This window comes from Anabas testudineus, chromosome 22 (assembly GCF_900324465.2).
Source record: "Anabas testudineus chromosome 22, fAnaTes1.2, whole genome shotgun sequence".
Classification (NCBI taxonomy): Eukaryota; Metazoa; Chordata; class Actinopteri; order Anabantiformes; family Anabantidae; genus Anabas; species Anabas testudineus.
Window position 1 is genome coordinate 16409681 of NC_046630.1, and position 12050 is coordinate 16421730.

Sequence of the window (12050 nt, forward strand, 5' to 3'; positions counted from 1 at the left end):
AAGTCTGCATTAATTCAAGTCAAGAACAAGCTGACAGACTCTATACAGAAATATTCATGCTTTATATAGTTATTCAAAATGTTGGGTAACAATTTCCTATTTACATATCGAACAGACAAGGAGCAACATTAGCATTCATTCGGAGTTGTGTGTCTGTCTACCTGATGCATGCAAGTCCAATATCCCCTCCCCTCTTATCTATGTTTTGTTTTTACTACCTCCTGAAAGAAAAATCTTTGCCTGCCAGTGTTAACAAGCTAGTAGCTAACTTTTGGCAAGTAAAGCCCAGTTGAAACAGAGCTGATGAGACCAATTGGCTAAAAACAAATAGCTAAAACAGGTTAAATTGTTCACAGACATGCGCAACAGACATCATCTCTACTGAGATGGATTTAAGGGACTGGAATACAGTCAGTAATGGTGGACCTCAATAATTTCTGGGGTCCTCTGAGATGCATTTGAGAAATTAGGACATGCCCAGTTATCATGGATCTCGATCAATTTGGAGTCACAGAGGAGAAAACAGAGAAGTGAGAAAGGGAAGAAACATAATTAGCAAAACGGGCAGCACCTTCTGAGTTCACTTTAGTACTACAGTACATCAGGAAGTAACTAATACCTCTGGGTGTCTGTAAAAACAAGGTGTTTAGCAAATTACTTAAACAGCTAATTTGATATAATCTGCTACAATGAAATTTGTGTTTGCATTTGTTTGAATCAGTATTATTATACCTCCTATATCAACAGTGCTATTGGAACAGCACACATTTGATTAAATATTTGTAACAGTTCATAAGAAGCGATACACAACTGTAATTTTTTCTATGGTATGATGATATGCAGCTGTTGAACTGAACACATAAGTGCAAAACATTGCATCAAAAATCCAAAAGAAAAGCTGTGCTCTGACTTCCCTGATACAAAATATCAGGCCCCGAGCTAGAAATCTTGTTTTGTTTTGTTTAGTTTTTTTGTATATTTTAATGTTATTTGAATTTCACACACAAGTATGGCAGAAAAGATACACCTTTTATCATCTCAGGGATAGTGCCAGTGTACAGCCATTGTTCTCCAAGGCAGGTCCTGGAAGAATAATGCACTTTTTTTATAACTAGAAGGTTTGATCACAGGAAAATTCTTTTTTGGTTCTGTTCTGTTCTGTTCTTCTTTGTTCTGGTCTACCTAAAAACCTTTCAGTGTAAAGTTCCCTAACAAGGCCGCTCAGAGTCAACCTGCAAAAACATCAAGCGTTAACTCCGCTTTACATTATTTATTTATTTATCATAAATAAAGTTAAATGTTTTACTTGTACCTACAAACAGTGGCTACCAAAAACGGCAATTTACTCAGACAGTCCCTAGGGACAAAATACACCACTCTGTCTTGGTGAATAACAGAAACATATAGAGTAGTGTATATTTCCCCAAGGAGCCCCGTTTGCCATCGCTGTAGCATTATGACATTCACTAGCTAAGTGTTGCTATTTTAGAGCAAGCTGAAGTTAGTTAACTCACCGCTGAGATAGAAGTAGCATGCATGGAGGAATTTCCAACATGCAAAGAATCAGTGTAAAGAGTTTCATACCTAAGTGGCACAGGTTTTAAGTGCATAATAAAATATTGAGTGATAATAACATACAAAATTAATTGTTTTTTTCCTAAAATACCTGTAAATTTCATGAGCTCATGTTGTGGTCTCATGTGGACCTCCATCCAACTGGGTGTAGGCTTTCTAATTGGCCTTAAGTCACTAGACTAAGATAGAAGATTTATTTATAACACAGCGAGACATGAGCAAAGCGCATGCTGGACCTGTTTCTGAACTTGCTCCACTTACTTCATGTCAGCTATAGAGGAAAACTGAGCATTTGTATTCAAATCATTCAGTGGACCAGCACATGAGTACATGTCAGAAGGGCTTTTAGGATTGTTGTTGTTAGGTTGTTTCTGAATTTGTTTTGTCCCCTGGAATTTGTTTTAAACTGAAGCTCCATGAGCCAGAACTAAAACCTATGACACAGAAGAAGATTGTTAGTGTCTACAAACACTAAGACAGGCTCATTTCTGTTATATGGATATCACCTGTGGTACAACTTGAACTTCAGAAACCATATTTTTGTTGTCAAAGACCTTTATTTGTATTCCAATAATCTAATCTGATTATTTTATATTCTCACTATCGTGTTGCTTCTCTCTTTTTTCTTTTTTTTTGTCTTTGTGCAACATTTGGTTTAGCAATGTTCTGTGAAAATTGCAAGAGTTAGATTTGAATTTGATGTAACAACCATTCCTGTGCTCCTCCACTTGGAATAAAAATCATTAAAACCACAAAGGTAACATTTTACTTGACTTGCTGAAGCTCACTACATAAAACATCAAAGAGGAAAAACGGACAGCTCGAGAACAAAGAGAAAGGTTTGCACTCACTCAATGTGATAGACGTTTTCTCCTCCTTTCTGCCACACATAGGTCATGTTGGGGGGATCGGCCACCGCCTGGCACCGGAGTAGTGCATTATGGGATACATTGAGAGAGGTGCTTTCCGGAGGGACGACAATGACAGGAGGACCTAGTGAGAGACGGGTTCCAAAACAGTAGCTTAGTTATTTTTGTTACTTGAAAGATGACTTTAAAAACTTTAATCAGTTAGCAGCTCAATTATCTGTGATAGAATTCCTTCTGATTTATTAAATAACTGTTTGAAGCTTGCATCGCATGCCAGACATGTCTAACTTAATCAAAAAATAAACAGTGTGCAATGATAAAAATGTGCATTTGCAAATGTGCAAAAAAACAAAAGACTCTACAATCATAAGAACTACATTCAAAGTGATGCTTAACATTGTGCCCATTATTCTGTTTTTAAATTCCATTAACTCTCCACTTCACAAAAAGGATGCACAGTGACTGGAAAGCAATTGGACATGAACACATCAACGGCACAGCAACATATTACACAACGACACTAAGCGGGACTAAATTGTGGCTCCTATGGGAGATTATAATATATTGTCTTAAAGAGGGTTTGATCTATATCAGAGTAGAATGCTCGTACACGCACATATAAGAGGAGAAGAAATGTGCTTTACTAGAATGGAAGTCTGAATCAATTGTTAACATACTGTATCTTGGAGAAAATCACATATTGTGTGAAGAGGACGGCACAGCTGAGAATAATGTGGGGTTCTGTGACACAAAATATTCCTGCACCCTGTGTCAGCTACAAGTTCAAGTAATAATAAGGGGTATAAAGTATGAAATTATACTGTGTATATAAGCTGTGGACTGAGTGGGAGACCTGAGACTGGGTTACAGAGGCTAAAGGTCAGGGTCAGGTTATGTGAATTCATATTAAAGCTACATTCTAGTGTTACATGCAAAAAAAAGTATTCATATTGACAACCATGGGGTAACTGGGAATTGTTTGACATTGTGACAATTCTAAATGATTGAAAGTATACTTTGAAAGATTATGATAGCAAATTTGTGCATTTCAGGATTTACATAATGTAAAACTGTGTCACAACTGGTCACACATGAAAGTTTCATACTTTAATGATGTGACAGACGTTTCAACCACAACTTCTTCAGCATCATCTTCACATTTGTCACATCAATAAATTATTTACTTTAGTGCGTGACCATCTGTACCATATTTTTGCAGCACCTAGATTTCAACGTGCTCTACTTTACTTTATTTGACAGGGGCATCGCAAATTGATGAACATCGCTATAAATGTGAGAGTTAGCCAAAAGGCTGTTGTCATCTGCAATATCATCCAATTTAATGTCACACCTACAAAATAAAATAATAAGCTAAACATACAGTGTGAAAAAATCAATCCAAAGCAAAAAGAACTTACACACTTAGCATGTTCACCTACGTGTTAGCCATTAGAAAAGCGGCACATAGAAAATTTAAAAACTGGATTAAGCAACAGACATAAATGAATGCATTGTGAGTTAAGAATGGCACACATCATGTTGAGAAACATGGTTTTTGTTTGACTTGCAGACTGCTGAAACATCAATATAATCTTTAGAAAATAATAATTAGAAAAAAAGTAATATCACAGGTCTCACTTGAGACCCTGCATTGTCAAGTATAGCAATGTAATTTCCTGTAAAACTAATGACATACAGCTACTATGTAATGGTAGCTCCAGTGTCACATTTATCTTCTCTCTCTACCATGTCGACCTGCGATGCAAATGCAATTTGCAGAGAGCTAATAAAGTAGGCTTAACACATCACAAGTCTCACGTATAAATAACCACACGATCTCTGCAGCAGTTATTTCTGATCAGTTTTACAACATAAAATACACATGGATATGAGCATGACTGACAGTTTAGAGGTTACTTTAGGCTTTTAGACTGATTTCATCCAGATCAGCCATTAGTCTGCTAAAATCCATCCATATGGCAGCGCTGCTGAAAATCGCAGCCAAAGCTCAGATAAAGTGACTGAACAATATTAGAGCAGTGTGGGCTCAGGGTGATTATTATTCAGAATGTGACCACTGCGGCTGTGAGATTCAAAAATTAAGTGAAACCTCAAGGAGACATTATGCCAAAACAAAATACTTCCCCAAGCACCACGCTCCAGAGGAGTCCTGGTTCTCTGGAGAAAAATCAGCAGTAGGAGTACGAGTAGGAGTACAGGAAGAAGTCAGAAATAAATTCCACAATGTATTATGCAGTGTGTCGGTGTAATCCGATGATACACAGTGGCATATTTGCATATTCTATATGTATGTGTCTTTATAGTGGACTGTAAATCTGTAACATGAAAACATCTGTGAATCTGTTCTGTAAAGTATTGAAGAGATTATCTCATTTGTTTTTTGACCACATACCTGAAGAGGCATTTGCAAAAGGGAACATTCTTGGAAAAAAAAAAATCATAATCATATCAATTTATACCAAGAGACACAAAACCTCAGAAAACTGTAGCTGAAATGCAGCAAAACACAAAGCTGTATCACGATAAAACGTCCCCTCAGAATCCCAAAAGACGTCTTGTCTCATATCATGATATCAATATTATCTACGCAGGCACGGAGTAAGTTGGATTCATTTTGAGTTTCGGTTAGCACTCTGTCATATGATGCAAGAGGGAGAAATAGAAATGTAAATTATGGTGGCTCTCAGCCAGTCAGGCACACAGATATCACAGACACTGAAAGAACTGGCAGGCAGACAGACAAGTCGTCAGGCAACAACTGACCTTTGATCTTTACTTTCGTCACGCGTGTCACGTTGCCCTCGGAGTTGGAGGCGTGGCAACTGTACTGTCCTGCTGACTGCACGCTCACTGCTCGCAGAGATAAGGCTCCCTCCTGGTAAATATGATGTGACAGATAAAGTGAGAGTGGACGGATGCAAACGGCGCATTAGATACATACATGTGAAGAAAAGACAGATACATAAGACGGACACAGATGGACAAGCAGACAGACTTTGCAAAGTGATATTGTATTTTTTAAATCATAATCTAACAACTATATGTTCCAACTATGCAGAGTACAGTTCTACGTATTAATGTTAAAGCCCTGAAGACGTGGCTACAAATCTGTTGTTTATCGCTAACATTAAATCGCTATAATAAAATAACCAGGATTAAAAAGAAGTTTGGATTGTTATTTATTGAAAGTTTCCATTAGAAAGTTATCTACTGTACTTCACCAGCACTGAGTGAAATGTTTTCATCAGACTCAAATGTTGCTAGATGTTTAGTGGTGTAAAGACAAATAATATATACTGTAGGACATTGCATTATTACTGTTTTGCTTTGCTGTTCTTCATTTTGTGCTTATTCAAAGCTATAGCATGTGTATGTAAGACAGCATTTGCTATGGGTGGATGGTTTTGACACAGTGTCAGTATTTGACACCTTGACCACCCAGGTTGTCAAATACTGACACTTGATTTAGAGTCTCATGCTAGGTAGTTTTATATATTTTATATATAACCACAAGCTTACCTAAAAAAGGAAAAGTATGAATGTCTAAACAATAAAGTTAAGTCCCACGATGGTGGATGGTGAGGGATAACAGTGAAGCTAGTGAAGTATTGGGAGGTACAACCTCTCTGCACCCGCGTTTGCTCTTGGGTACATGCATATGTTTTATGTTTGGCTAAAACATTGCTTTAATTTGAATCTGATGGACAAAGGACGAGATGAGAATAGAAAAAGTACAAGAACAAAACCAAAAAAGGAACAATTAAAACAAAAAGCAATAGTATTTGGACAAACTTTTAATATAGACTACAGATTATAGATTATATAGACTATAGATTACAGGACTCAACAACACCTCCACTACTACAGACACTATAAATTATCTTTCTTTTTGGAAAGAGTGCATACACTTTGCATTAGTTTCAATGTTATAAATCTGTAAGCTCATGAATAGTTTTCTAGTGGGTGCAAGATCTGCTAATTCACAAGCTGGCAAACTGTATTAGAATAGCAGTGCAGCCCTCACAACATGGAGCACATTCACAGAAATTCATGTGACGTCAAGTTCACATTCTTCTATACTCACTTCCGTCGTTAGTTCACACATACCTGATCGTTTATTCTTTGAATCACGCTGCCATCTTTTAGCCAGGTAATGGTTGGAGTAGGGTTGCCATTGGCAACACAGGCAAGAGTAAGGTGACCTCCAACCAGGACCTCCACTGCAGGAGGTGGGGCTTCTGCGAAAGTGGGTGGAGCTATGGCACAAAACATTAATAACAAAACATTAACATTTAACTGAATTAATCAATTTGTATCTGCATATGAGGGAGGACAAGATTTTATATAAAAATTTGAAAAATGGCCTCTTCCAACAGATCCAGCTCATTTGTACAATTTGTAGGACATGGGCAACTTGTGTGGTGCAAAACAGAAACATTCACGCTGTCTCCCAAGGAGCAACAGTAAGAACAAAGACTGCAAAGAATAAAGCTGAAGTAGTAGACAATAAATCTATTTGTTCTCTTATCCCTTTTTTTATCAGTTTAAATGCAGCATGACAGCAGCTCGGCCTTGTAGCAAACTGTGTACATTTTACTGGCATCGAGTCACATTATTATTTCACATCCTGAAGTGAAAATGTCACTCACAAACGCTGCCTCTAAGATCTGCTAAAGCGACCATTTTGAGGCACTTTAAGTGTTAGAACTCATCAAAGATCATACAGGAATGTATTCGATGTCTGCAAACACTCTAAACTTAAATCACTTTTAACTTTAACATAAACCCAAAGTCATTTTCAGAGTTCATTTGAATAGTTAAAAACCTGATGATAATTTGTTTAGGAGTTTGACAATAGCTTCAGCATTTATCTTTCTACAGTCTTTTTCTATCTCCACTGCAGGTTGAGATGTGCATTTGAAAACCACTGACTTCTTTCTGGTCTGGTTTTCCAGCCTGCGCCAGCCACTGCCGATCACATTTGTTCAGTGAGAGTACAAACAATAGGATGTGAAGAGTGTACCTGCAGGGCACGTCAGCAAAGTTATATCCACGACCACAAGTTCTAAGTCATAATCTATAATAATTCTCATATGTAACCTGACGCTCACACAGACCAGCTTGGTGAAACTGTCTCGCCTCACTTTGATCTGCAGCGTGAACTGTTACTTTGTTCTGTACGTTTGTGTGCGGAGTCATAGCAAAGGTTTTTCCCTAAATACAGTTAAACTTCAAAGCATAAAAATAATGATGCATATTTCATATTTAGATGTATTATTTAAACCTATCAATAAGCACAATGATGACTCCGAGTCACAGATGATTCTTACCAAAGCCTGTGTGAAGAAAGGGAATAGTTATCCAAATTACCTGATGTAAAAGTTTTTGACTTTTTTCAGAACTTTTCCAGAAGTTTAAGTTTGAAGACATGTTACACAGTATACAGTGTACTATGGGACCTGTCAGGGAATGATTAGGCTGTGCTTCACAGAATAAAGTTAATCTAAGACACAGTGTGTAGAGGACAGATGTACTGAGGTTGAAAAACAGACCACATCCACTGAGATCTTATCTTCTATCTAAGTTTTGTTTGGTCAAAACATGGACAGTGGCTGAAACCGTACCATTTGTAGAGAAACCAAATTTTAGGAACTACAAAAATGTGCCCCTAAAGAGCAGAGATGTTGCTCTTATGGAAATTATACTCAAAATCAATTACTCCTGCTGGTTACCTTTTCTTTTCTTTGTATTCTTTAGGCACAAAAATTGTGTTATTGTTTCATACAACAAATCTCCACGGTCGTCATCTTTGGCATTCATGATATGTATTCTGCTCTCTGGTGAAACCTGTCCTGCTGTTTGTGCGCTTTTCACTCACCCCAGACACCTCCTGGTGACTCTGGAGCCATTTATATTAATATTATGTTGCCTCTGCAATTATATTTGTCATCACAATGCAATTGGTAAAACAAGTTAGGACTACATAAATGTAATTTCTAAGCTGTTAAAACTGTGAGCGACTGCAGGAACAGTAGGCAGCATCTCTCTCTCTCCCCTCATGTAACATGTGGACTGGTGATGCAAGAACAAAAAATTATGTAAAACTATAATCAGAGGGTTTTTCATTTGCTTCAAATTTAATTATTAGACCACAAAGTGTACTAGTGGTTACTGTTTGGATTCAGTTCTTCTCTGTACTGAAAACCATGTGCAGCACGTAAAATGGGATCCATCCTGACTTTTGTATGTTTTGGCTGACTAACTGGGCGGGGGCCACCATCTGGGCCAAATTTTTAGTTACCATACAAACAGGTTTCAATCCTGTCCTTTACACTTGCACCTCTGATTTTGTCTTATGAGGCTAAATATGTAAAATCCTCTTTGAAAACAGCCACATACAGTAGCAAAAAAAAAAAAAAACACACACACACACACACACATACATACACAAGTATAAACTTTACCAGTTACAGAAAGCAGAGTCCAGGTGCCGTTTCGCAGCTCATCTGTTGGTTTATCCAGTAAGAGGATTCGACACTCGTACAAGCCCTGGTCATCCAGCTGTAGACCCTCCACCCTCAGGGCAGTGATTCGTACCAGAGACACCCGACCTGCAGAAACAGAGTGCAAGAAAAAAGGTGAGAGGGCAGATGTGAGGTGCGGAGGCAGGTCTGCAGGTGATGTTGATTTCACTTGTCATGTGTGTAACTGTTGAAGTGTGATAATCTCTTGAAAAAGAACATTGTCCTCAAACACTGCCTGAAACAACCGCATGTGCGAATACACACAAACAACAGCCAACACATGCACACGCAAACTTAGAAATGTGATCTCCTGGTTGCCAGGTGACAGCTCCCTCAAGCTGGAGTGCAGCACACAACATCAACTCTTTATCTTTTTCAGTCTGAAGCCTACGTCTTTCTGTGCCCATCTAGTTTTCTCACTTAATCAGACAGGCAATAGTGCAGTGACCTAATAGTATGGTACAGCGTGGCTAAGAAGAAACTGTCAATGAAAGCATTATGCAGGGACACGCAGTCTCTTTGCACCATCTCAGAAATAAAAACATGTAAACAGCAGACACAGAGCAGCATGGAAACCTCAGTGACATTGGCATGTATTTGTTGTGATGGCAATTATTAACAGAGCCTCTGATTTCTGGTTGCAGGGAGGGACAGTCCTGACAGTCAAAAAGAACTAGGAAGTCGGAGTTAGGCATGTTGGCAGTGATAACACACCCTATTTGCTTTTCCAAGCTGTTAAAGGGGACTAAATCCACAGGGTAAAAAGAGGGCAGGGGTGATTAAAGTGGAACAAAATACACATCAGCATACACTCGAGGGATTAGTATATTTCAAAATCCTACCCTTTGACCCCTGGCAGTTTGTTTCCTCTCTCATGTTTGCTGGCTCAAAGTAATATAGGCCACTACAGCACCTTGGAGCAAAGGTAGCGCTTAGGCAGGGGTGTTGTGGAAACGTGACTGGGAGTCATGAGATAAAGGAAAAGGAAGGGTGGGGGGTTGGGTAAGAGCATGACCTAATGCCACAACTGCTCCCATGTGAAAAATGCATGATAGAAAGAGATGCGAATGTGAGGTAAATTGAGCGTGAAGCTGGATGAGATGCAGAACACAGAAATGAAGAAACAGACAAGGGAAATTCTAACTTTTGTTGTTGTTTTTTTTTTTTACTCGCAGCACACATAATCTATGTGTGGGCACTGTGCATGTCTGAGAGTGTAAAAACAAGCGTACGACACAAGCTAGAGCGAGTTATCGACATGCAAACGAATCAAGCCAAGTCAAATCAGGTAAATCCAACGTATTGCTGATGTAAATAACAACTCTTTCCCTTTCGTTTTTTCAATCCAAACCTCATAGAAGCCACTAATAAACATTATTTATTGTGCTTATTTAATCTACTAATTTATTATTTATGTTTAAATATCACTTGTACTCTTTTATGGCCACATACTTTTGAGTACTGGTGGGTTGGAGCAGGTCCCTTAGTTCCAATTAAGAGAAACACTGTGGTTATTTTAGTAACAGTGTGCTTCCAACTTTGAAGAAGGTTCCTTCCTGTTTCAATGTGAGCATCCAGTTTCATAAAGGAGTAATGTTCCTAGTTTCCCAGCACCTTTGACCTTAACTTGTACATTGTAAAGTGAGGAAAAGCCCCAGAAGCGTTTTAGCATTTTACCATGCTTGATTTTGTTCAGCATTCATTCATTCATTAGGCATCTTTACAACATGGATGTTCTGATAAATTTGCGTTAACCTCAATAAAAACTCTCCAGAAACATAAGATGCCAAAGAAGGTAACCGAATACAGTACAGGCAAGAATGCTACAGCAGGGGCTGTTACCCCCAGTCATCCCCCTCTGTTCGATTTTAGCCTCACAGCATTTAGGTCCAAGCCAACAATATCCTCTACACACACACAAATGTCCGATGCATTTATTTGTCAAACTGTTTCCCACTGAAGATCCCTTCCCTGCCCCCGCCAAAGGCTTTGTCCCTCAACACACTCTCAGGTGACAGAGAGAAACACGAAACCTTTTCAGTACCTCAGTGAAATGCAAGTCTTTTCCAATGAAAAGGTTCATTCTGACTGAAAGAGTGTGTATTCTGTAGTGGTGTTCAAGTGGAAGAGAAAATTAAATGTGATAATGTTTTCTTAAGACAACACAGAGAACTAATCATCACTCAACTGAACTGTTTTCAACTGAAAACCTGTGTGAAAAAGGATGGATCTTCTCGAAACTCATTTTTAATCAATTAACATTTGAATTTTAGCAAAAATGATACGCACGGCCCTTACTTTTGTCTCATGCTCTCTCCAGTGTATATTTTCCTGCTTTCATTCCCTTATTTCAATTTTTATTGTCAGTTTTATGTAAAGCGCTGACAGTTGTGAAAAAGGTGCGACTTTAAAATAACAGATTTCAAACAGGCCCTTTATAAGGCTCACTAAAAAGCGGTCATCAGTGTGTGTGTGTTTGTGTGTGTGTGTGTGTGTGTGGGGGTGTTTTCCTCAGCTTTATTCAGAGTGAACGATGCACCAAAGATATTGATTTTCCTTCTCCTAAAATGGATATGTAACATTTTGCCAATGAAGTTTTTAAATTATAAAAAAAAAAGAATCCGGGGTTGGGGGGGAAGGTGGCAGGGGGATCATCTGGAAAGTGTCTTGTTTGGTTTGACAGGACTCTGTATGAAAAATTATTTAAATTCAATACCATTTTGCACGACACAGACGTTTATGTCCCTGTGAATGTGATATTTGCGGGCTGGGAGCCCACATTGCCTCAGAGGGATGTCGTCAGCTCTTGGCAAGCTGCACAGAGGCATTCAGGTTTCGGTTAGAGAAAAAAGCAGATAAGGTTTCTCTCCTTGCTGCTCGTTGATCTATTAAGCTCCACTGTGTCATCGTTTGAAATTTGAATTGAGAACTCTGTAGCTATCAGAGACAGAGGCTTACTCAGTGCTGTAACGAACATGAGTAATCCCAATGCAAACTCCCTTGTTTGTCCATGTGGGAAAGGAAGCATATTAGCCATGTTAGCTGTGTGTGATGTGTTAAC

At 38.5% G+C, this 12050-nt stretch overlaps 1 protein-coding gene across 1 annotated transcript in view; it reads right to left on the minus strand.

Annotated features, from left to right (window-relative positions):
- The window catches only part of igsf9a (immunoglobulin superfamily, member 9a), a 43839-nt gene that overhangs the window by 20665 nt on the left and 11124 nt on the right, over positions 1 to 12050 (minus strand). Inside the window, exons 4-7 of the mRNA XM_026340389.1 lie at positions 8930 to 9076; positions 6573 to 6721; positions 5229 to 5340; positions 2427 to 2568 (exon numbers count right to left, since the gene is read on the minus strand). Coding sequence (XP_026196174.1) covers positions 2427 to 2568; positions 5229 to 5340; positions 6573 to 6721; positions 8930 to 9076 — 550 coding nt within the window. The remainder of the gene's footprint in view (positions 1 to 2426; positions 2569 to 5228; positions 5341 to 6572; positions 6722 to 8929; positions 9077 to 12050) is intronic.